The sequence below is a fragment of the Dinoponera quadriceps genome, unplaced genomic scaffold, assembly GCF_001313825.1.
Source record: "Dinoponera quadriceps isolate SergipeBrazil2010 unplaced genomic scaffold, ASM131382v1 scaffold1658, whole genome shotgun sequence".
Lineage (NCBI taxonomy): Eukaryota > Metazoa > Arthropoda > Insecta > Hymenoptera > Formicidae > Dinoponera > Dinoponera quadriceps.
The window spans coordinates 41,634-67,610 of record NW_014555920.1 but is presented as its reverse complement, the minus strand read 5'-3'; the positions used below and the strand labels follow the sequence as shown (position 1 = coordinate 67,610).

The 25,977-nt window shown below is 41.2% G+C and overlaps 1 protein-coding gene and 4 non-coding genes across 5 annotated transcripts in view; 4 read left to right on the top strand and 1 right to left on the bottom strand.

Moving 5' to 3' along the window:
- The window catches only part of LOC106745819, a 53,697-nt gene that overhangs the window by 2,610 nt on the left and 25,110 nt on the right, over positions 1–25,977 (bottom strand). Inside the window, exons 4-14 of the mRNA XM_014621772.1 lie at positions 21,069–21,233; positions 13,961–14,883; positions 12,539–12,928; positions 10,170–10,350; positions 7,395–7,493; positions 3,993–4,213; positions 3,775–3,913; positions 2,212–2,939; positions 1,993–2,084; positions 844–1,427; positions 88–334 (exon numbers count right to left, since the gene is read on the bottom strand). Coding sequence (XP_014477258.1) covers positions 88–334; positions 844–1,427; positions 1,993–2,084; positions 2,212–2,939; positions 3,775–3,913; positions 3,993–4,213; positions 7,395–7,493; positions 10,170–10,350; positions 12,539–12,928; positions 13,961–14,883; positions 21,069–21,233 — 3,769 coding nt within the window. The remainder of the gene's footprint in view (positions 1–87; positions 335–843; positions 1,428–1,992; positions 2,085–2,211; positions 2,940–3,774; positions 3,914–3,992; positions 4,214–7,394; positions 7,494–10,169; positions 10,351–12,538; positions 12,929–13,960; positions 14,884–21,068; positions 21,234–25,977) is intronic.
- Trnae-uuc lies at positions 7,990–8,061 on the top strand. Its single transcript has one exon. It is a non-coding gene; the product is annotated as a tRNA-Glu (tRNA).
- Positions 8,405–8,476, top strand: Trnae-uuc. The gene has a single exon. It is a non-coding gene; the product is annotated as a tRNA-Glu (tRNA).
- On the top strand, positions 9,046–9,117 carry Trnae-cuc. The gene has a single exon. It is a non-coding gene; the product is annotated as a tRNA-Glu (tRNA).
- Positions 9,703–9,774, top strand: Trnae-cuc. The gene has a single exon. It is a non-coding gene; the product is annotated as a tRNA-Glu (tRNA).

Sequence of the window (25,977 nt, the reverse complement as noted above, 5' to 3'; positions counted from 1 at the left end):
AAGAGATTTACAGAAAGATTTTTATCTGTCAGTGTCGTGCTCAGAGCTTATAATAAATTTATCTGAATATCTTTTATTATTGCTTACTCAGCACGTATGCTTCCGGCATGGGCGATTCGGCGGATCGCGCTGATAGCGATTGAATGGAAGATTCGGTGTCGGACTTGACGGATAGCGATTCCGTGTCGTCGGTAAGCGCGGTATCCTTCTGCGCTAAACTGCTGTAGATCGCGCGTGTTCCCATCTTCACGCCCAGTCGACGCGGTAAACTCGGTGTGCGGAAACCACCCGATTGCCTCGGCGTGCCGTAGTTCGGTAAACTGGATGTCTTCATCTGGAATGGTAACGCGAGCTCGTTCAATAAAGATAGACTTCAAAGTTCAACTTGATTTTGTCACACAACAAATTTTGTCACACGCGTACAATACAGACAACAATGTTAATAGACAATGTTGATAATGTTCTGTTCTTACAACGTTGGCGAAGGATTATAGACAACGAAAACGAATTGATTGATGAATCATTCGTTTCCACTGAATGCAATAACGATAACCATTTGATTCCATAAGAATTTGTTCCATGGTCGGCCCAATTCCAAAATGTTTTGAAAATAATTCCAAATTGTAAGTTTGAAACGTCAACCCAGTAATTAACAGTGACATTACATCAATGTTACATAATTTTTCACTCAATAATGTAAGTGCAATATAAGATGTATGTAACAGTTACATTGTTGAGTGAGAAAATTTTAACATTGATGTAATGTTACTGTTAGTTGGCGTTTGCCGGAAGCATTCAGAGCGTCGAGACAATATCGAATGATTAACGCGCTCGATATTGTACCTTGTGCATTGTCTTCTTCACGTCCGACGCTTTCCAAACTTCGTCCTGAGCGGGAAACTCGGTCTTGCCCGATAGACGAACCTTATTAATGGCGGCGTACAGTTCTTCAGGGTTGTTAGGTTTATCCAGCTGGTTAATGTTGTTCGAGATAGCTTTCGGGAGCGAGTATGCGCATTCGGTTTCAGCCTCGCTGTCCAGCACCGGGCATCCGTAAAGTTTACCGTGTTCCGACTTGATTTCTTTAGGATCTAACAAGATCTCGTCCGGCGTCGTCAAGCCTCTGTCCGATTCTTCCTCGGTATCTCGCGACTCTCCTTCCGGCTCCAGTCGCACGTTCACTTGCGCGTAAAGCGCGTCTTCCTCGGGCGAGTAAAAGCCGGGCTCGACGTCTTTCGCAGCGGGTACATTAGCGTCCTTCTGAGGATTCTCATTCTCCTTGTTCTGATACTCCTCCAACTGCATCGGATAGTTCATCCTCTGTTGCACCATGACCGTGTTCGCGATCGTTATCTTAGTCTTACCCTCGCCGATCTTCGACTTCGACGGTGTAGTTTTGCTTTCCGTTATCAAGGGTACTCCGAAGTCTGAAAGAATAACGTCGTAAATCCTGCGTTTATGTATTGTCTACACGGAGAAAAATAATTTTGCGGCGGAACCATCATTGCTACTGCGTTGCGACAGCAAGTTGGCGAAAGCAAATTAACGAATTACTCGTAATTAGAGCGGAAACAGTTTTGTTGCCGGAATGAAAAAAGGATGGTGGATAAAATACCACTCCGGGAACTAAAATCGGTCCGCTTCGTCTTTTGCTGAGTGAATTAGGACGAAGTTAACGTGGAGTTCGAACAAAACAATGTTTTTTCCCCTACATTTACTAATTTGTTCTCATATCAAAGTAATTCGCAGATTCAGCAAAATAACCCATCGAATGGCACAAACGAATCGTTTGCCCGCCCACACAGTAACTGACAGATTTTCCTGCGACGGCAAATTATTTTCCCCCATGCACCATATTGATCCGTGGCGAAGTAAACGCAAAGCCTACTCAAGGTAGACAAAGTTCGCATCGCAGTTTGGCCGATACGAATTTCGCGGGAGCACATTTTGCGGCGAACTTAATCAGCGAGGAAAAGGACGCGCGTTACCCACCTTTCGCGAGGCCCTGAAGCGACGTAAGCTCCGAGCGAAGTCGGAGGAAGAACTGGTGGTGCAGGGAGGTGAGTTTGAAAGCGAAGTAACTTCTGGAAAATAGAAAGATACTTTACGTAGGTCGTTACTGCCAGGGAGGGAGAGCAAACAATACACACTCGCGATACTATTTCCCCGCTCTCCCTGGCTTGACGTTCGACCGCTTCGAACGAAACTTACTTCCGATGATCCATCCGTAGCTTGAACTTGCACCGTTTCCCGTTCAGTTTGCTGTACACCACCAGGCAGCTCTTGCTGTAACTCAACGTCTGCACATCTCGCCACTGAAAGTGGGCCAGTTCCGTTCTCTCCCTCGGCTCGCCCCCCCGTTCCAACAGCTTCAACCCTTGCGCGTGTATCGCCAGCCACACGTTGCTCTCCGTCTTCTTCTTCCCGCTCTTGTTGTTCTTATTGTTGTTGCTGTTCACGCTGTTGTTGTTATGATTGGGATTGTTGTTGCGCGTCTCGTCGCGACGCGATTTGCCCTTCTGCCCGGCGTAGATCTCATCCGAGTACGGGATCATCGGCGCGTTCTCGCGGGAGCCCAATCGCGGGATCCTGGCTTCTCCCCGCGGGACGGACGTCTTCTCCGACGACGGCGCGTCGCCGCGTTTATCCATGTTGCTCTTGACTTTCTTCTGCTGCGCCATCAGTTTCTCCAGCTCCTTGGAGTCCACCGTGGCGATATAATAGTGCGAGCCGTAATCCGGCAAGGACTGCGCATGAGTTACGAACATCTCCTCGGCTTTGTTGGAGTCCAGGCCGCGTCGGTCGTGATGAGCGCCATGCAGCTGCGCCCGTAAAAGGTCCGCCTCGATGCACGGCTGCGAGTGATGACGGTCCGCGTTCATTATCAATGATTCCGGCACGTAGTGCTCGAGCAGGAAGTAATCTCCGCAACCGTGCTCCTGAAAACGCGTGGTACAATGTCGATGACGCCGAGGAATTATCGTCACCCTGCCCTTCGTTCGCGGCTTCCCGATATCGTCTACTTAAACTCCCAGGGGCTGGCGCGTTTCAACTACTAATAGTTTAGCTTAGTAGTTTAACGGCTGATTTATAGTTTGCAAATTATACCCCGCCCCTCTGCGTGAAATGGAAAGTCGATTCTACGGAGCGTCTCACGGATAAGAAGCGACGATGCTGCATTACTAATACACTCGCTTTCAGTCCAATCTCTTTCCACTCCAATTTCGAATCAATTCGCAGATTAATTTGCGAGAATTTCGGAGACCTCTTCGTTGTCACGTGAAAGTTAGTCGCATTCCGCGAAGACGTGGAGGATCCTAGATATTTCCATCTCGATACCATAGTTTCTCTCATTTTGCTTAAAGAGATTGTAGGGTGAAGTGAGTTTGATGAGAATTCGAGGAAACTTGCATTACGCATACTTAGAAATATTATCTAACTCACGTTTATAACATTCATAAATTTAGAAGAAGATTGACCATTGGGGAGATGAGATATTTGCAAAAGTTTATATTGTTTACGTGAATTTTTTCAGATTGGCGTGCGATTTTTAATTTCTATTCTTAATAAATATTAATAATATTTATTAATATTTATTAAGAATTAAAATTAAATATTAAATTTATGAGCAGCCCCTTTGACGCACCACCAAAAATACAATACTCACAAATTTTCTTTAATTCGAGTGTTGAAATTTTTGGCGGCCCTCTTCGAAAATTGTCTCGCGTCGCGATGACGACTTCGAGAAATCGTACGGAACTATCGCCAACTTACGTTAACATTGTAATTCCCAAATTCGGCTTGAAGAGCGAGGCCCGTCAGATTGATCAGTTCGGGATAGGGGCATACCAGCTGCTGCTCCAGTATGCACCGCCTTATTTGTAAGTACAATAGATGCTTCGATATCCAGCTCCTGAAAGCGATACGGGTAGTTAGCTGTAATCGAGCGTGACATGTTACCGCTGTTCTTGTCGACGGGTTCGAGAACGAACCTGATGCCGCGCAAGGAGGGCAGGAAGAATCGAAGCCGCAGGTACAGCATGAAACTGGTCGGTAAACCCAGAAGCCCTTTGCTCTTGCCGCTGCTCAACCATCCCGGTGGTGCGACCTTATTCAATTTCGTGTCTGGAGGTAACATTGCGAAATCCCCGGCCAGCAGCACGGCTAGACCCAGAGTAAAGTTCTCGTCGAGACTCTCCGCCTGGACGATAGCCTGAAAGCGATTTGCGGATAACGCGTAAAGTAATATACGGGTTCGTCTAAAATTATAAACGGTTAAACTCATGTGCGCCGAGTACGTTGAGCCGGTACGCAACTCGTGTTAATGCTGCGGAACAATGAAACGGATTAGTGCGACATATGAAACACAGACATCACGTGGTTATTAGTCCGATGCCGTAAAGATGGTACTTGCCGACACGATGTAATAATTTTCAGCACGAGACGGTTACTTGTAAGATGCAAGAAAGGAGCACATTTGATGACTCATCCGTGAACTTGCACGGTAAAAAATTTTGTGTAAATAACGGTTCGCTGAAATTTTCGTATTATTTTAAGGGAATTCTGGAGTCTCCTTGTTTTACTGGAAATTTGTCAGTACTACATTCGTTACCGGTTGCACGGAATTAAATATCCTTTTGTACAATTACAATACGTTAATATAGGCGAGGACGGTATTGACTTTATTCGAGAAACCAAAAAGAATTACATAATTTATTAACATTTTTTGAACAAAATCAATCGTCCCTCCCTTAACGAGTGTAGTAATAAAGAATTTACGATAAAACAAGACGACTCGAGGATCTCCTTAACATAGGGATATGTTAAAAAGTATACAAATAAATTAACATATTCACCTTGTTAACATATTACTTTTTTAACATATTCGCCATGCTAAAGTAACAGAAAAATTTCAGTGAACCGTCATTTACACGAAATTTGTTACTGTGTACATTTCTGCGCAGAATTATTACGCGAGACAAGCAATTAGACGCAAAGGCAGAAAGAGGGAGACAGAGCGCGGCTGCATTTGATTGCTCTAAAAGTTTATCGTAGCGCGACGCGATATCTATTTCAGCGACGCAGTGGTAATTTTCTATCGGCGCGAATTTATGAGAATAACCCAATTCGGAAGTTCTTCCCGCGGGCAGATTCTCGAGGCTCGTGCGGCCTATAAATCGCGGACTATCTATTAAAAACTACGCGGCAGTCACGTTCGAAAGCTTGAATTAAGTGGCGTATATAGCCGCGAGACGGGAACGTCTTGTTAAACTACCGAATCTAAGCGGTATTAAATTCACTCGCTCCGCTTCTACCTTATGCTTAACTATGCATCTTTGCTAACGGAAGCTTCTACATCCTGCGTGCTCCTGCTTTACTTTTAAGGGTCTAGTTCGTTAGTGTTTTAATAAAGTCGACTAAACGACTTTACACCACTCTTGGTTATCACAACAGAATCGTTTAATACAACATTCGTTCAAGTTAATAATCGTTTAAGTTAATCGGTCGAACTTACTTTTATTGATTTTTATTCACTGGTGTTATTACGAGGTAGACATTCTCTGCAATGTTGATGCTAGGATCTGCTATTTCACAACGAATGGATACTTTTTATAAGACGGAAAGGCACACACTGTTGTCATCGAGATCACATAACTCGCGGTTAGCGAATTGGATTTGTCGTATATAATGATTAGGATTGGCGGCTCGCCAGAATTTCTCGCGAGTTCACGGCGGAATTTGTGGTCTCGTAAACAACCGGCCGCGTCTTAGCTCTCGCGGTCCAACTGTGGATTCAAGAGGCCGCTGCTCGGAGCATTACGATCGAATCAATTCCGCTCGAGAACTTGCAGATAAAATATTTCTTTTTTTTTTCAAGGATTTTGCCGGCGTTCAAGTAGCATTCGCGTATACGGCGCGGATAAAAGCAAACGATTCCTTCGCGAACGTCTCCAGACACCGTATATTTCACCTCCAGATGATACGATTTATTAACGTCCTGCAGAGAGCAATTTCTCTTTCGCAGAAAAGAATCTTACGGACGTGGGCGAGTCCTACGTAACAGCACGCAATAAGATGCATTCGAAGAATCTTGCGGGGAAATAATACATTTTCTGCGACTGTTTCCAATTATTTCGACTAATTTCGCCATTTTATTCAAGCTTATTACATTGAGACGGTAGTATTTATTGTTTCTTTAATATCTTCGGATTTTATCAGCGACTTCATCAAGCGATTTAATAACGTCGCGACGACAAGTATATACGTATAAAATAAAATTACAAATTTAATATATTTACAATATCGTGATGAAGCATCGAGACGATTAATAACTTATCTAGAGTTTTCACGTCAATTAAAACTTTGAATAAGATATCTCGAAAAGCTGTCATTAAATATATAATGGCATTTTTCTTAAAAATATTCACATATTAATCTTAATATATCAGAATTGTCAAGCAATTGGAGAAAGAAATAATTAATTAATTACTATTTTAATATATTTCAACCGATTTCACTTTTGTTTTTTGATGAATATTTTTTAAATATTTTGGTGTTTTCTTTATGTTGTTAACTGTCTTAGATTAAATAAATGTGTTTAATTTGTTTGTTTTATAATAACATCGCTATACTACTTTCATTGCTACTTTTTGAGATTTTTATGTACTTGGCATATTTGGTTCGTCATTTTAAATTCACGTCGCAGTATTAAATTAGAACGTGTTACGTATTGTATTGAATTGGCCAACGCGCAAAGGTAATGACTATCGGTTGCGTTACTATCATATCAGGCGGGTGTGTGCCATTTACGTGCACGTCGAATTACTGTTAATGAAACGATAATCGTGTTATATGCGAAATAATGACGAATGTGTTATACGTTGAATTAATGAAATTCTTCGTAGCATCTACTTCATTGACATTTCCATTAACATTTGTTGTAATACAATTATTTTCTACTATTTTGAAGATCGCCATTGATTATACGCTAGGAGGTCCTTTTTTGACCGGGTGACTTTTTATTCAATTTAATTCATTCGGATATAATTAGCCGGTAAATTGAACCCCTTATCGGTGACGACCACTCTCCATAGCGCATCCGCGATAGTTCGCAGTTTTAATTGAGTTTCAATCAATTTTCTTAGGGACGCGATACGTGACACGGTTAAACTTTTGAAGAATGTCTCCTCTACCCGGCTAATTTTTCTATCAATAATCTTCGTTGAAATCTTAATAAATGAATTTTAATGTATACGTATTAGCAAGCGGCATACACTTAATACACATAAAATATATATCGTCGATGTTTAATGTTTATCATCGATAAAGAACGTTGTGAAAATGTGAGAAGAACGTTTGGAAAGCATTTTATATTCGTTGCGAGGAATGTTTACCTGGAATAAATCTCCAGCGGTGACCTTTTGAGGATCGCAGGTTACCTCCACTCGTTGTCCTGTCAGCATTATTACGACTATTCGGCCAGAGTTGCCCGCCTACGCAGTTGAACGAATTATTAATGTACCGTTATCGCAATATCTCGTGTGTAAATTTTATATTAATACAGAATTATTCACTCGGTTTCATTATCATGCGTCGCTTATTACCCTAACATTCGTGCTTAACATACACACAGGTGCGTGCAATTTATAAATTATAGATATATTTTATACGATATATGTCTCAAAATCTTATTTCTTAGATATGCAAATTTGCTATAATTAATTTAGTTTAATGCATTTAATGTAGTATATATAATTTCTATTATAAGAAAAAATATTGATTGCATTAATCTTTACGGATAAGACAAATTAAGTGCAATGTATTTTTTTTGTAATAGATAATCTTGCATACTAATTAATACGTAGATTCGTATATGATAACAGTAACTATGATGTAAAAATTCAGAATATTGAACATTTTTTGTTTATTTAACCGTGATTTACTTGAGCATACCCTGAAGAACGTTCTTAACAGTCTGCCGTACCGTGATCCGGTATGGTCTAGTGGCTAGGATACCTGGCTTTCACCCAGGAGGCTCGGGTTCGATTCCCGGTACCGGAAGTTTTTTTTGCTTATACTTAATAAAATTGAAAATTTTTAATTAAAATATTGCTATACAAATTGTAAAACTCTCGGAAAAGAATCAATTTTTTATTAGTATATAAACTTTATCTTATTTATAGAATAAAGATACGATAACATGCATGTGTATGTGTTTGCATGATGACCATTTGTATGATAACATGTATGTGTTTGTATGATAACCATTTAAAATATGTATGTTTTGTTAAGTATTTTAACAATTTTTTGCATATTTGATTATATTTTTTTTAATTTTAAGATTAAACGGTGTTCTAGCTACGTATGCAGGATCATATGGTATCTTTAGCACAACCATAATCGATCCGGTATGGTCTAGTGGCTAGGATACCTGGCTTTCACCCAGGAGGCTCGGGTTCGATTCCCGGTACCGGAATTATTTTTGTTTTGAAAACTTTTTTAGTGCACATTTAAAATATACGTTGTTCATTTGAAAATAATCAATCAATAATTTTTAATAATTAAAAAAATTTTTGTGAAGTAACGTCGAATCAAATATCAAGTATTTATCGCTGACAATTGTGGATCATTTGTTTATATTTTATTATTAAAATTTATCATATTTTATTATATTAATTAATTTTTGATTCTTCAGAAATTTAATTATCGCTTGTAATAACTATTTAGTGACTATCGCTTGTTTTGACTATTAGTATTATTAAAGAAATATTAATTTTAATAATATATTTTACAGCACTGTTTCTCTTCATTTTTTCCCCTTTTTAAAAATATATATTCGAGCAAAATTTCAATTTTACACTAAGTCTATTTAGTTCTATATTAATTATCTCCTATTGTGTTTCTTTGATGTTACAAATAAGAAGTTATTTCCGTTTTTTCCACTTGAAGACAACATAAAACTAAATAGCCTTATTATAAAATTAAAGTTTTGATCAAGTATTATCTTCCGTTTATGTTTTTACTATCCACACGGTCGTACATTCATCCGGTATGGTCTAGTGGCTAGGATACCTGGCTCTCACCCAGGAGGCTCGGGTTCGATTCCCGGTACCGGAATGTTATTTTGCACTTGGGTCTAGCAATTTTCGCGAATATTTTTTTCTGTGTATCTTCTTTGAATTATATATATAAATTTTTATAGTACTTATTTTTATTTAGGTTAATATGTGTTATTATGTGTTACTTTTCAACGTATTTACATTGTGTTATAAATTTACACAAAAATTTGAGTGAATCTTTTCGAATATGTAAAATGTATTAAATTTAATATAAAATTGTTTACTATATATTAGAACACATATATATTAGAACACGCTTGATCGAGAGAAGGTACACAGGAGGTGCGTGAGGTAAAGTATTCGCGTGTCGTGATCTCAAATGTGATGTGACGCAAAAATTCAAAGTCTTTCCAATTTATTTATGATAGGAAGATAGAAATCATGGAGGAAACTCATATTGCTGTGTAAATTCAAACCATGCGTTGGCATTTGCTGGTTTTTATTTATTAATATATTGGTTATCTCCTTTAAGTTATTTACGTCTATGTATTTGTGTATGCAGATTAATATAATAATTATTTGTATATTCATGTACAGTCATAGTCTTCCTTGAATCTAACTTTAAAGCGAGTGGCCATATCGATCCGGTATGGTCTAGTGGCTAGGATACCTGGCTCTCACCCAGGAGGCTCGGGTTCGATTCCCGGTACCGGAAAGTTTACTTTTTTACATGTTTTTGGTATTTTCTAAAACAACATTATTTATGAAATTATTTGGTTTATTACACGTATGTATTTTTTCTCCAAAAAGTATTTATTCTGTTATATTTGTCAGTTTTATAGTATATCTGTTTCTTTTAGAAACAATGAGTAGGAAAAAACGGGTAGCAGTTCAGCATAAATTTCATATATTGTTATTAAAATGTTTCTCGCGTTATTTTCTTGGTGTAGATTTGATAGTTTTGAACATATGATAAACAAATTAAGAACGGAGGGCAAAGAGATCCGAAACAGACAAACGTCGAAAAATATATATTGAATAACGTGTTGAAACCAACATTTCCAATTAACTACGTTCCGTTTTATCGCATATTTACATTTACTTTCTTACCTTAACTTGACCCACACACAATGTTTTCGGAGGCTGATTAGCGCGAACCACAAATTCTGGGCCCACGCATTGCGCCTTATTGAAACATCTCATGGGCCCACCCACTGTTCGGTAAAGCCGCGACGGTGCCCTTTGCACAGCCTTCCCTCGTCGAGCTCTCGGTCCGTTTCGCATTATGATCCTGCAAATATTTGTACGGTCTTTTTAATTATCGCCAGATAAATGGCTGCTGAATCGTGTAAATAAATTGTTCCAAAAGAAAGCGCGAGAATCTGTCGTAAAGTGGGTGGAAGTATAATGACAATATAAACCTTTGAGCAGAACGGATTCGCGATTCTTTGCGTTTTTTTTTCGCGTTTGCGGTCGCTTGATTAATATGGATCGTGCCGGGCGGAACTTTTCATTTGGCATAATAGACCACGATGCGCCCAATTATGCAGCGAACCGGAAAGCTTATGGCAAAATTTCGTAGACACCACGTTCGTTATGCAGCGACGTTAACGAACTCTCGCACTGAGTTTAATTAAACTCTAACTAGGCTAGACCTGCTCTTTTAGGGCTGTCATCACAAAGTGCCTTCTTGTTTCGTCTCTCTTTTTATCCGCTCTCTCCTCTTCTCACCGTCTTCAGTTGCTCTTGTCTGGACTCGACGCGAAAAGAATAGTTCGAAATTAAAGGTCGCGAATTCTCTCTCTGGGGCAAATCAATTTTTGCAACGCATTATGAGTAACGCCTACGGGAAAGAGAGAGAGAGAGAGAGAGAGAGAAATTTATAGGTGTAGTGAGGAAAATGTCTGTGGGAGTGCACACTTGTTCGGATTTTCAACAGGAGCGGCAAATTGGATTAAAACGTATCGCATTAATTAAAATGTTACAAAATAATACGCTTAAGTTAGTTAATATCGTTACTGTATTAAATATATTCTATAATACGTTATTCGAAATTAGTTAAATACTTTGAGTAAAATAATTTTGAATAGAGATGGGTTTTTTGTAAAAAAAAAATCGAACCATCGAAAAATTGGAAAATTTTCGAGCAGCATTTTTACCACTCTCGCTATGGCAAGTAACATATACCGTATTCGTTATTCGAGATCAGTTAAATATTTGTAAAGTAACTCTGGTTTTAACAGGAATAGATTTTTTCCCCAAAAAATCCAAAGGTCGAAGAATTGCAAAAATTTCGAGCACGACCCTGAATGCTCACCGCGATGAGTAACGCGTCCCGTTGATCCCGTCGATATTCCCGAACTGAATGTCGACGTTGAGTTTCGTCACGATTGAACGGATTTTATGCGGGACTTTCCCGCATTGTCAGGATCATGCGGACGTAATTTTTAATTTAATCATACTGATTTAATTCCCGGGCGCAGCACATTGTGCATTAATTTGCCGCTTAACTGCATACGCGCGCGTTTGTGTTCTATTCCCGCTCGGCTAAATGTCATCGTAATATAGGTCTCTCTCTCTCTCTGTAGCTCTCGCGAAGGTCAAAGGTTCGCCGGAGAGCGCCACGTTTCGACCTTTCCAGCGGCAGCCGACTGGCATGCATTAGACTGCAACTGGCTGCATCACCCAGCTGGTTACTCGCTAGGCGAGTATCCTTCGAAACCACGTTACGGTTGTGCCAGAGGAGGGTCTCGCGGCTCTTTGCGAGAGCGTGGATCGCTTGAGAGCGTTCATTAACACGGACGTATGACTGGGAGGCAAAACTTAATAATGCGGGTCGCGCGCGAGCTCGAAGATCCTGGAACTGTTTAATGCCTCCTGCGTCCTAATTTAATACCCGCCCCCGTCGCGAGATTGATGAAATTCCGGGCAGGAAAGTGCGAAATTCGAGGGTGCAAATATAAATTTCCAGATCCTTCGTTGCTTGGCTTGACATTGCGTTACACAAAGTTGCGCATCGCATTCTGGTGTATCGGCGCCGCTCGGCGCAATCGAGACATTCTCCTGTGAAAAATCAACTCCCTTCCCCTCTCCCCATTTTTTCTCTCTTGGAAGAGAAACTGCACTCCAATGTAGCTAAAAAGAAGATCAATTAAAAATGCAAGTTGTGCCGGAAAATTTTGTTTTCTTCGCACGCTTCCGAAGAAATTGGTTATTGATTAAAATTTCATTCGGATAGCTCGGACGGCGAGTTCGCGGCTGCTCGGAATAAATTGCATCGGAAACACGTGCGCTCTCTCCTCGTAATAAGTAATGGCGTAATTCGTTACTCAGGGCATCCGGCTAACGTACGCTCCACTTTTTCTCTCTTTCATCTTGATCGCGATACGCAAAGCCGACTTAATGAGCCGCGGTGAATCGACGCGGATAATTGGACACGCAAATACGTGAGTGTGAGGAGAAAAGACGAGTCAACCTACCTGGGAGGTTTCGCCGGCGGTTCTGTTTGGTTGTTACACTCCGAGTCGGAGAGAGCGGATTTTCTCAGGGTGGTGATAATTCGGGGTGGCTTCGGGGGTCCCTGGATTCCCCGGAGCCTCATGGAAGACACTGGATTTTGTTGCTGTGCCGTCTGTTCTTCTTTACGCGCGACGACGTCGGCGCATCGAGGCTCGGCCGTCGCGACACTCGGCTGCGACAACCGCTTGAAGTCCTCGTCAGCTTGCGTTCTGCTCGGCAACTGGGGATTCGAGTGTTGCCTCTGCAGACACATCCTTCCTGAAGGCGCTCGTCCGTAAATGTCCTCGCGAAGGCGCTCTTTCGCTTGTGACGCCACATCGGGCTGAGAGCAGCCGGTATTCGAAGAATGTCTATTTCGGAGATGTTTTTAATGTTTTCGTGTACGAAAAGCATGTCGTATAAAGTAGAATCGATTAAAAGAAAATAATTCACATTTGATTCTCATTTTTTAACAAGATCATATAAGATTAGAAACGAAAAATCTTAAGATAATCTCTTAAATCGAGTAATATTTTTATCAATTTAAATACATTTTAATAGCCCGTAGTAAATATTTACTTAAATGCAGTATTATCTTAATTCGTAAGTGAATTACTGAATATAAATATAAAATAATTCTGAATTTAAGAGAGTTTACTAAAATTATGTATAATGTAATGATTCTTTTCCATAGTAGAAACCTAGCAGTTAAAAATTTCGCTTTTCCGTCCGGTAAATATTTTTTGAAAAAAAGTAAATAAAATAAAAAATAAGCAATCCTTTTAACACGTACAAGTAAATGTCTACTTATACAATAATATGTATATAATGTATGTATAATTGTATATAATTAATTATATTTCCTCCTTGTATATAATTAATTATATTTCTACTGCTAAAGTAAATATTTGCCAAGGCGTATTGGAGTAACCATTTTACTTGGATCAAGTAAATGTCACTTTTTTTCAATGTACTTGTGCCTGTTTCTACCATGATGGTTTAAATCTAATCAACGATTAATTCAACAATATTGACCAATCGCATTAGTCAATTAGCTGACTGATCGATGCGATTAGTCAGTCTTATCGAGTTAATCGTCAATTAGATTTCAGCTACCAAATAGAAACTGACATTATTCCAATAAAGTACGGACGTTTATCGCTGAATTCGAGGAATCGAGAGAGAAATAGACTATTACCTTCATTTGTCACGAGAAATTTTCCCGAGTGAAAGCAACGAAAATGTTCTCAACGCGAAACTATTTACCGTGCGTCGAAAACGTGCATAACGAGCAGAAAGTTGCGGTGATCAAATTACGACGGGGTTGTGTCACGCGAGTGAAATCGGTTCCGATTTCTTTCCCGAAACAAGAATATACAGTCGGAATATATACGTAAAGGCACCTGCTTATCGACGATGATCCGCCGTAAACATCGTCGCCGCGACGGATCGCCGCGGAGGGCTTCGCCGACAGTCCATTGACTCTCACATCCTGGGAGCTCAGGAAGGGCTTAACCGGCAGGGCGTATATCGGGTCGTTGTAAACATCCCCGCCGGGATTACCGGCGTCGGCCGCGTTCGTCGTCGCCGGTAGATTGCCGCTGCTCCTGGTGTGCTGGAGCCGCGTGTAGACCGGCTGCGAGTACGTCCTCGAATGATGGTGTCTGCGTTGATGGTGGCTCGTCGACGGTCCTATCGATCGGCTGCCGTTCTGGATGTCCAATTGGGACTGAAACTGCACCCGGCACGCGCTCAGCGTCGCCTCCTGCTGATGTTGCTGTGCTTGCTGCTGCACAGGCCCGCACAGGCTCGTCAAGTTGGGATGCGACTGAGAGTTCCGTGACTGCGTGCGGAAATGCGTTTCCTTCGCGTGATGATGATGATGATGATGACGATGGCTCTTCGGCGGCGGTGGCGGTGGTTGTTGTTGCGTGTGTTCTTGCTGCTGTTGGAGCGCTCGGAATTGATTGCTCGGGTATTGAGCGGGCTCTTGTTGGTGCTGATTGCGCGATTGGACAGTCGACGAATGCTGCACGACGCGATGATGCTGGAAAGACGACGGTTGACTATTCGCGGCTTGAACGTGCTCCTGTTGTCGCCGTTGCGGTTGATGATGATGATGACGATGATGATGCTGATGGCCGTAGACTTTTTGCTGACTGGCCTGATCGATGATGGTCCGTGCGGGGTACAGAGTGTTCAGCTGGAAGTAGACCCGTGTCCGCGCGGCATATTGCGGCGATTCCAGAACCTCCTGATACATGTCCATCACTATATGCGTGAAGGGCTTCGTTTGTAGACGTGTCCGGCAATATTCGGATATTACCTGGAAAATGGTGCAACGCCGTGTCGTTGTTATATTAACATCTGCGGAAATATTAATATCTCAATAAAAGCAATTGAATAGTAATGGAAGAAATATTTTAGCGATAATATATATATAGGAAAAGAGGAAAAGAGCATTAAAACTGACATACTATTTTGTTTCTTAGCTCTAAAGCCTTGTTGAAGATGTAAAATTAGAACTGATGTGTATGGATGCGAAACTCTTCTCTATCGAAATATATGATAGTCCTATAAAAATTATTACATATTTCCTTGCAAATAGCTATTTTTTTAAATGTATGGTGATATTGTGATAAACACAGTATATTAATTTAACACACGGGTAAGTGTTAAATTAATACGATGTTAAAAATTTGACACAAGATTTAACAAGGACCGGTTTTAATGTAAGTTTTTCTTTACTGGGTACAGGAAATTATTATAAAAAAATAAAATAAAAAAACACTGAAATTACATTATTTTGTACATTTATTATATATTTCTATATATCACCTTTAATTTTGTATATTTCTTAAAATTTTTAAATTTTACGATGTTACATTCCTGCTCGTCATTATTGGTAGAAGGAAATCTGTCAATGTAATTTTGTAATCGCTTCCTCTAGAGATACAAGAAGGCGGATCGCCGCCTTGCACGATTAACGTGATGTACTTAAATCAGATAAACGTCCGTGCAGATTTGAAAGTTCGTATTAATAGCGCGGTCGCGGACATAATATGATCGCGTCGATGCGTTTATCGCACTACCCCGGTATGCGCCGATTATCTGGTTTTGAAACTTCCGCCTCGCAGCAGACGAACTATTAGCTCAAGGGAACAATGGCTAAGTCGGAATTCTATAGATCCAATAAACTGTGATCCGCGAGGTGAAGCGTTACCTATCAACGTCTCATTGTGTCCTCAGCCTTGATAGACGCGAAACTTTGCACCGATCACAGTTTTTAGAAAAGAACGATAAGAATGGAATTTGGAAGAAAGAAGAAATAATCTTTTAACGCAAAAGTGCCGGGACAGCTCGCAAATGAAACTGAAAAACAGCTCTTCTCTCCCCTCCTCTCTCTCTCTTTCTTCTGCCACTCTTTCTCTCACTTTCTTATGACAGAAATTTGCTGGCTCGTCGAGGAAACAGACAGGCGCGACGTTAATTCGCCATTCCATTACTCTGAGAAATCCAGAAATAAGCGATGCGCGCGGCCGGCCGCGAGTGATAGACTATTATTCTTAACAAACACGGCAGATGGTGCCCCCGGTGGCTATCAGTTCGTGCCACGGCTGCATCCGCCGAAGTGCGGTGGTCCCCCCCGTCTTAACCCCGACGTGTTCAAGGCTGCCTTTATCTGCGCGAATAGATACCGCCAGGCAAAGTAGGTGGCTCGAGCGGATAATTTATTGTCCGTCGAGGAATCCTCGTAGAAATTGCGGTTCCGCATTTACGCTGCATGCCGCGTGCTTCTTCTCCATCTCCTGCCGACCGATTTCATCAATTTTCGAGGTTATCGGGCTTACAGAATTATCGTGGCCGAGATGGACGACTTATTATGGCGACCGCCTCGATCTTCGCGGCGGTGATAACGGCCGTCGCGTTTTTCAGATTGCCGGCCGTTAATCATCGGGCTCGGCGAAATTATCATGGCCGAGTTACACTTGTAAATGCAATTCCGCGTCTGGTAGCGCATTCGAGTCGTGGATCGCCTTTCGAGTCGCATTAAAACCCTCGCGCGAGATCCCCGAAATTCAACGGAGAGAGTCTCGTAATATCGCGGCCCGGTCGCTTAATGATATCCGGCGGCTGCATCAAGTAATCTCTTCCGGTATTCGGATTTGCGGCTTTGTTCGCGCGGATTTATCGGTGGCTCTGCGCTGCTCTCGCGTCGCCATTCTATTTTTCTATCTTTTCTCTTGATTCGTGTAATTAATATTATCGATTGAACTTGTTAAGAGTCGAATGTATGTGGCCGTTGCTCACATATACAATATTCTCTCATTTCTCCTCAATAAGTCAGGTAACGAATATAATCGTAGCGCTCACAGTCGACGTCATATGTATGATATATCATTCCCTAGTTCGAAATTTATGCGATTTTCAACCTTACACATATATACATAAGGTCAAGTAAAGTTATAATTAAGGCCATTGTAACTCTGTCATTATAATATATTATAATTAGAGTTACTTGTGCGATTTGTAACTATAGATTATATATAAAACTGAAAATAAAGCGTAAATTTCCGGCTGTACACTATGTTTCAAAACGTTATAATATTCATTGTTGTCCCTTCTATTTTGAATAAATATATAAATTTGTAACAAAGTATTTGTATTTTTTTCAACATATTATTTTAAATTTATTTTAATGAAAAGTTATATTATTTTATAAACAACGCCCTGAATAATAAATATTTTATAATTTCAATCCTAGAATCGATTTAACAAACACTTTGACGAAATAATCGTGAAGTTTTGTTTATTATTATTATTAAAGCTTTATTTATCCAGCGTAAAAATATTGCGCAAAATGCAATCGAGGACCATTATACCACCTTCTCCTCCATTAATTTTTTTCTCTGTGTGCACTCCATACGAGACACGATCGTGACGCTATTGTTACTCAAGACGTTTCCTAGATTTTCACGCGTTCATAGACTTTCGACTAAATCTGCTTCGACATGTGAAAAAAGTTGAACGTTATAACGATTTTTTGCTCGTAGACCGCCGATGTTGAACTTGTGCTCTTCCTCATGTCTTCCTGTGCGTTCTACGCGTTCCAAGGTTAACGTAGCTGTCGGAATGTCGAATGAAAAAAATTTCGGAAGCATTTCGTCGTTCACTCTCACCGGTGCGATAATGTCTGACACCCGGCGCGTCCAGCGACGTTGCAGCGTACGACCGCATAACGCGTACATTTTCTCGCTGCCGGCTCGTCCTAATATTTACAAGTGCGGCGAAGCCGTATCATACGCGCGTTTCCCGTACTATTTGCCAAACGATTAAAATCACTTAATTGCGCAGTTGGCGTCGCGATTTAATCACTCGCGATTAAATCTCATCTTACCATTTGCGTTCTCTATAAATAAATTTCCGCGATATCGCGACAAAAGGGAGGAGAAAAATAGCTCGCCTGCGTTAAATATTAATGCGCGTAACGTTCGATGTGATTACGAGATTTGCGAATTGTCGTTCTGGCATTGCGCTTGGAAAATACGCCGCGATTTAATCGCCACGTATCGTAAATAGAACGCGAGAATTTCGATTAATATCGACTCGATTTTATTTATAATGCGGAAAGATCACACGGGTGTGACTAATTGATAGAAACCAATTAATCGTGACGAAACATCAATCGCATTTGATAGTTTGTGCGAGGCTTATTTATTCAGATCACGTGTATGCAAAGAGCATGCAGAATTATACGCGTTTGAGTTATCGCCGGGTTAATATTGTAAAGATAATGATGGCGCGTAACCGTGGAGCGTGCGAGTGCGCTTTTACAATCGAACGCTTTTGTCGCAACCATGCGGGACATTTCCCATCGTCTGTATTATTTTCGTTATCTCTTTCACGTGGTATCGTAACTCGAATGTGTTACACCGCACAACTCGCCGAGTTATATTCGTGCGATTATACGCGGTGTTCGCGGTCGTCGATTCAATTCCATTTTTATCGTATTGCGGCGTTATATATATATGCGTACTAGTAAATATAAAAAGGGAAGAGATAATGGAGGCTTCGCGCGTGCAGCGTTCGCGCTGCTAAACATTTTTCCTCGCTGAGATCTTGGGCGTGCTGAAAGTTGCGGGGGGATGGAACGGAAAGCGATTTCATTAGATTCGCTCGCGCGGACTTTTTCATCGTCGGCGCTAAATATCCCGACGAGATATTCGATTAGTGTTTTCATTAGGAAACGGACTTTCGAATGGACCGTGTTAAAAAAAAACTTCCAAGCGTCGGAACAACCGGCCTGTCGTAATTCGATCGCGCCTTTATCCTAACTATCAATCTCGTCGCAAAATTATAGCCGGGAACGTCTTTCCCTTACGCACATGTATTCTATCGCGGATCAATCCATGTGGATAACTGAATTTCGCGTCGATCAAACTCGAAATCGTGTCCGATTCAATTGTTCTTATGGGGAGCCACTTAAGCGCGCGTGCATTCGTCGTTGCGCCGCGACGTTGACATCTGTATTCCCTGTCAGGCGAATCAACGTGGTGCTCCGATGTTACGTGGGACGTCGCAGGCATCTCGAGTGTCGTCTCATCGCTCGCTCGCTCTCTTCGTAACAGGCGATTCGATTAAAGCGCGCTACCCCGCAAGAGTCCGACAGCCGAGAGCTGCCGTGATTGAGTCTACATCGATTCCACACGGATATCACCGAAATCTCAGATGCGAGCCGCGCGGTTGGCCACTGCTCGAGTCGGGTTACGCCAATGAGCGGAGGGACGACTTGTCCATCATTTCATTCTATCTTGAGCTCCGTTGAGCGAATAATTTAGCGAAAAAGCTCAAAAGAGAAATACAGTCGCGAGATTCGATGGAAACCGCGCAGCCGTTGGTGGCTCGAATGAAGTTACGCTGGAAAAAGAAGACTCGTCGGAGATTGATCGCTCAATTTTACTCCTTAACCGAACCGCCCTCCTGGTCGAATGATTTGCTAAAGAAGAGTTAGAGAAAAGTACGGCCGTAACCCCGTCTATTCGGGGGTAGCGATGGGCGATTATTAGAAAAAATCAATTTTTGAATTTTTCAATTGATCTTGAATCAGAATAACTAGAATCGACTTGCTAAAAGACTTGCTAAAAAAAGTCGAACTATATAACGCGCGACGCGACTCGAAATTTCAACGGCAGGACTCAGTGTCGCGTAATTATTACGCGACAAATTGCTTTATTACTCCCGCCGCGAAGACGACTCGACCTTTCCCTCTATCANAACGGCAGGACTCAGTGTCGCGTAATTATTACGCGACAAATTGCTTTATTTCTCCCGCCGCGAAGACGACTCGACCTTTCCCTCTATCACCCCCGGCTGCGCGCCATTCGAGTCCGACGCAGCTGCTTGAACCGTTGCACGTTCGCGACGTTGAATTACTCGCCATTCGTAATCGTGATGTGGAAATTAATTTGGCTATGCGCTACTTGGAATTAGATATTGTTATTAACCGGGGAAGATTGCAGTCGCAGAGCGCGCGATACGTGTCGAGTAACGTTTCTCGGATCCGTGATACGTTCATTCACTGACCGGCTTCTTTGGTGCGCCGGTCACTCGTGAAAGCGTTTAATTTAATACAGCTGGTAATATAATGCTGGGATTTCATGCTGAGTTACGTTTAATACGTCTCGTATTTAATGGATGCTCCGCGAAATTCGTGAAATCATTCCAACTAGATATGAAACATTTATGATTTAGTAAGTATGCCAGTCAGTTTTGTTTCTAAGCGAAGTTCCGCGATATATCGAAGAAATCGATTATATTGATGAGTTGACGTTATTAATATCTAATAATGGCATTCAAATATCCGTGCTCGACTTTTCATAGCCCAATAATATGATGAAAATGAATTGCCAGATGCCGTCGAATATAACAGTATCGTCGGGAGTGAATAATTGGTATAATATGTCGCGCGGCGTATTAAATACCGTTGAATTAATATAATTATACCGGCGGTCGCGGCGAAAATGTTTGTCTGTCCGATGTAAACGCACCCGCTAAAACCGGCGTAACCAGAGAGCGAGAAATACAGCGGAGAGTGACTTACACGTTGCGCGCGCGAAATGAAATATCGAGCGCTGAAGAGTCGTGGCTGGGTGATACTGACTCGCTGATTTATTTCGAACGGCCGATAGCGCGTCTCGCTCACACTACGACAAAGCTCGAAACTTTGAACGATCTGACCGTCTGAAATCGCGCTTTTATTAACGGGACTGTACATAGCAATGCTCGTAGTTGTGTAATAACGCGAGCGTTGAGTGCGTACGCACTGATGACAAATGAATCGAGTGCGACAGCCTTTTGAGGGACGTGAACAAAACTCAGAAACGCGTTCAACAGTGAGATATATCATTTGCTCGCGAACGAATATCGTAGGTATGATAAGCCGAGATAATTAACGGGAGGGTAGAGTTATTCGCTTTGAAGAGATGCTTGCATCAGGTAAAAAGGACTCACGTCGAGGAGATTCATCAAAGAGGCACGTCTGCGAGGATCAGGCTCCGTCATGGCAGCCAAAACCGACTGCAAGGCGGAGGAAGGCGAAACGGAAACGGTTCCCATTAACGCCGCCACTCTGGGAGTCGTGTCCAGTAACGCCCTTCCTAATGAGTACATCCACATCTGCAATCAGAATAAAATTGTTTTCTGTTGAATACATCGGACGCATTAGTATCGATATTATAGTCAGCGGCGAAAGTTCGCGATGTATCTTGAAATGCATTTTCTTATTTCGGCGCGAAAGACTGTATGAAGGAAACTGATAAATAAAGGAGCGACCATCTCTCGAGAAAAGATATTCTCGGGTAAATCCTTTTGGAGCTGACTAAACTGTATATCGCACGTCGAAGGATAATGTATCAATCTCGGGTCGTGACAGCCTGCTCCCATCCAAAGCGGATTTAACAATCGGATTTTTCTTATTTCCGTGAGAAAATATATAGGCATGCGCGCACACATGCGCGTAGGCACGTAGGAAGATTATAGTATAAATGATGGAATATCGGATATCGATATTTTGAAGAATCGATGCTCAATCAATTCATACCAATGGTTGGAATTATTTAGACCTTTGAGCAGATTTTTTCCCTTGCCTCTTCCGCTCCGGGCGAACAAACGGGTAACAAAGTGATCTTCTTCGGTTGATTTCAAGTAGACTTTACTTGAACAGAATTTTAATCTAAGGTTTGGTTTCAAAGATGTGTTATATTGAAAATTGTAAAGACATTGTAAATAATGACTTTCCTCGACATTTTCATTCAGGAAAAATTACTTTTTCTGATATGAAGAATCTTCCTGTACATTCCGCGGGAATTTTAAGACGCATCGTATATGTGAAAAACCAGTATTGATGTCATTTGGTGCATTTACATTTATTAGCAGTATAATTTAGCAATAACACGTTCACTGGCATGCGTCATGTCCGACGCATCTTTTGATTGTCACAAAAGAGCGACGTTACGTATGTGCGTTAGCGATTATTTTTTACTTTATGTCCACATAAACAAATGAAGTCTATTTTACATATAAAATAGCGTATAGTGAGGTTTGTAATGGACAGTTTATCCACTACAACGGTTAACATTCGCAGAATAAATAGCAGGATGACATCAGCAAGATGTGCTAAAAGGGCCGGCGAGCGTACGAACAACTTTTTATCCCATACAATTTCTGAACGCTACGCTTCGTTGTCATTTTTAATTAAGCTCGCCAGTACGTTTCGTTTCATCTGGCGACGCATTTGCCAGCGTTCATAATTAGAAATGCCGGAAACGCTCGGGACGCGTGGGATCTTCGCGAATTCAAGCTGCATCGGCTTCAAACTGTAGCCCTTTCTGGCTTCGTACTTTATTTATGTGAGAAGGAAAGCGACGGAGACCGTGTTGCATACACTGTTACGACATTTGCACGACTCTCACTGCTGCGGTGTCATTCTGACAGTTCGCCCGTGCACCATGTCGCGCAGTGAAAAATATAAGAGCGACGTCCGCCGGAAAAAGGTAGCGCTTTTTCACGCTGGCTTCGCGCGCCGCGCAGGTAATCGTCGTTCACCGTGATATTGCGGCCGTCGTCAGGCATTTCGCGATTTCCGGCAAGCGTGGCGGAGCCGTAAGCGGCGAGGACGGCGGGAGCGCATTATCGGTGACATATCTAGAACGTTTCGGGCCGAGGGCATAATTTATACCTGCACTCAAGATCAATCAAAAATAGTTTCGGAGACTCGTCCGAAGATTACTGCAGTTTCCTAACGTGTGTAGTCGGAAAATGGAATACGTTGCGGAAAGGTTACACGAGTGTGTAGATCCTTTTTATTACGGTAGAAGCTCGTGAGAAAGAGCAGAATTTCATTTCGGGCTTTTTTTTACCATAGTGAGTCTCCTCTCGCAGTTGTAGTGGAATCTCTTCGTCATCGTTCTCAAAAAGATCGTCCCTGTGATAGTTTAGTAGGGGCATGTTCGGTAACTTTTCAGAATTTCGGTATCGAAACTTTTCAGACAATTAATCGTTGTGATTGACTAAACAACGATGATAGCGGCAACCTTCCTCTATGTTTTTATGTTACGAAAGATCCTATAATCTGTATAGTTTCGTTTGTAATAATCAAAGCACGAACATATGTGCGAACGTGTTCGGGTATTTGGCCCGAAAGTGACTCGGGATATTAGCATTATATATAATAAATATGATTGAGACACGTATGTGCGTTTAAAGCTATTTAATAATAAAGCAGGAATTATATTATAACATGTTTTCGATTGTCAGAATATAATGAATTTTTCTTTTTAGTTATATTAACGTATGTCATATTAGCGTAAGTCATCACTGTGCTAAAGTATATATTTTGGAAATGATTGAAGTGTCCAATTAGAGATTACATACAAAGTATCAGATAGATGAAAAAATAGACAAGAACTGCATAAGACAAATGTATTTATACTTTTAAATACGAAACATGAAATTTTCAAGAATAACGAAAAATAATATTTGAAGTATCAGACTGTTTAAGAGCATAATACTTAAAGATGCAAAAGAAATTATATCCTTACAACGACAAAAAAATCGTAATAATGATAAAAAAAATAATAATGTATTAACCTGCCCCATCCGCTTATTTCTTAGGTTTCAGTAATTTTATCAATGAATATTACTTTTATTACACAAAATAGTATATATCACACTGTTGTATAAATTATGCCCTCAAACTTCATTTTAACTAATTACATGTCACTTAAAGGTTTAACCAATCACGATGGAGAATATTAAGAGAAAGTTTCGAAACTCTAAAAAAATTTACTCAGTTACTTCAAATCACATTTTTCTTTTGGTTAACTGTAAAATTTTTCAAATTTTAACGAAAATTGCAAACTGGCACTTATGTCCTGAAAGGAACATTTTGCGACTCTTTTCACATTATGTCTTTCGCAGTAAATATAGGAACGAAATATTTTACTAATCTGCTTCTCGTTCGAACTTTCCTTTTCAGTACCCTTCACTTTTAACGAACTAGTAATTATTTCCAGTTCAAACACGCTACGTAGTTTATCATAATTTTTGCGAACGCAACAAGGCTGTGAACTTTACCGATTATAATTATTTCTCCGATTATATAACTCCGTTCAGATCTCGTCGACGCAAATCGGAGTTTATTCCTCGATACCAGACTTTAAAATGTCGTTAATAGAGTTGTATCGGTCTACTTTATTCGATCGGGATTGGATGTTGCATTTTAATATTAGTTTGTGCACAAACAGAAGACAGATTGGGATAAGATTCTTTAATGAGTTTTATTGAGAGAGAACTTTCGTATTTCGCGTTAAATCAATACTTTGCGATGAAGACAACCAATATCCTTTTGTGTGTCGCGAAAGCGCAGCAGGAAAAATATCTTTTATTCAAACTTACTGCGTTTCCTTGCCGCTACTTTGGAGTCGGGAAATGAGTTCTAGTTTCTGCGTAATGAAATACTCGAGTTAATAATACTTGGTTGTATAAAACCGTTCGCATAATATTTCTCCTATTGTCACATACATGACGCAATCTTCGTCTTCACTGATATCATAAATTCACTCATAAATCGTAATACTACTTTTTCTTTGTACGTTTATTGACAGACGACGCGTTGATGTAGGTAAAGAGGATAAGGTGATGACCACAAGATTTGTTTTTTTTCCTCATTTTCATAGCAACGTAAAAATAATGATCATTTTTTTTCTGAATAGCTAAAGCCTTGCCTATTATCTGCGTAAAAATGTATAAATAAGTTAAAATTTTAATTTAATTTTTTAAGGACATATCAATTTCGTCATCTTATATGTGGATGAAATGAAAGTTAAAAATAATTTTTTTTATACATACCAAAAATATATTTGTTATTTGACTCAGTTTCGCGTGAACTTCCGCGAGAGGCCGGAATCCAGAAAGCGCGAGAGTTCCCGCTTGCGGTTCTCTTCTTACGCGGGAAAGTGTTATTTACTCCAACATAGCCCGACAAACATCGTCGCCATTGAATCTTCGTAAATGCGGTGGCTTTACTGCCACGTGTTTGTGTCAACGTAGTTACCGTGCGGTGTCCTCTCGTCATCGCACGAACGTAAATTACACCTGATCATCTGCTTGCGTGATTAACGAGCGATATGGATGCAGCTGGATGCATCAGAATTTCTGCGAGGACTTATCTCCTCGTTAGGTGAAAGCGAGAGAGAGGGAGAGCGAGCGGGGAGGTTTCAAATCGACGATACAAAAGAACGATGCGCCGAAGTTTATTTATCGTTCGCGCCGTTTATTCTCCCTTTAATCTGCAGGAGATAAATACCGGTCGCACTGAAACAACGAAGCTCCATCCGGCCGTCGACGGGAAGAAAGGATGGCGCGCTAAAGGGAACGAAAGGGATCGCAGCGAGGTAGGAGGAGGACGCAGAAAGAGCGAGAAAATCCGCCGAACACGCGGAGTTGCGGGGCGGGGGAAGACGCACAGAGGCGACGGCGGGATTTCGCTGAAGGTACACAAAAACTGGCATGAACCAGCGCCAGCTCCCTGTTGCGCCCCCTTTTCCGTTCTTCGAGTCCTTCGAACGGCTCGCAGCCCCGTTAAAAATTCACTCGTCGCTGAAACGCGAAAGTCGGGCAAATAAAAAGCCCGAGCCGTCAAAGGACAGCCGTGTCGGCTTAATCCCTCTCGCGCTGAAAGGATTTTAATAGGACACGTTAATAATTCCCCGCGTGATGCTCTTTTAATTATACCTATCGGCGGCCTCGCCCCCTTCAATAAATACGCTACCACTTACGAGCGCGTGTACGCGCGTATAATTCGGCCGACTGGAGGAACGAAGCTCCGTGTCACCGATAAACATGTTTTGTCCGACCGCTT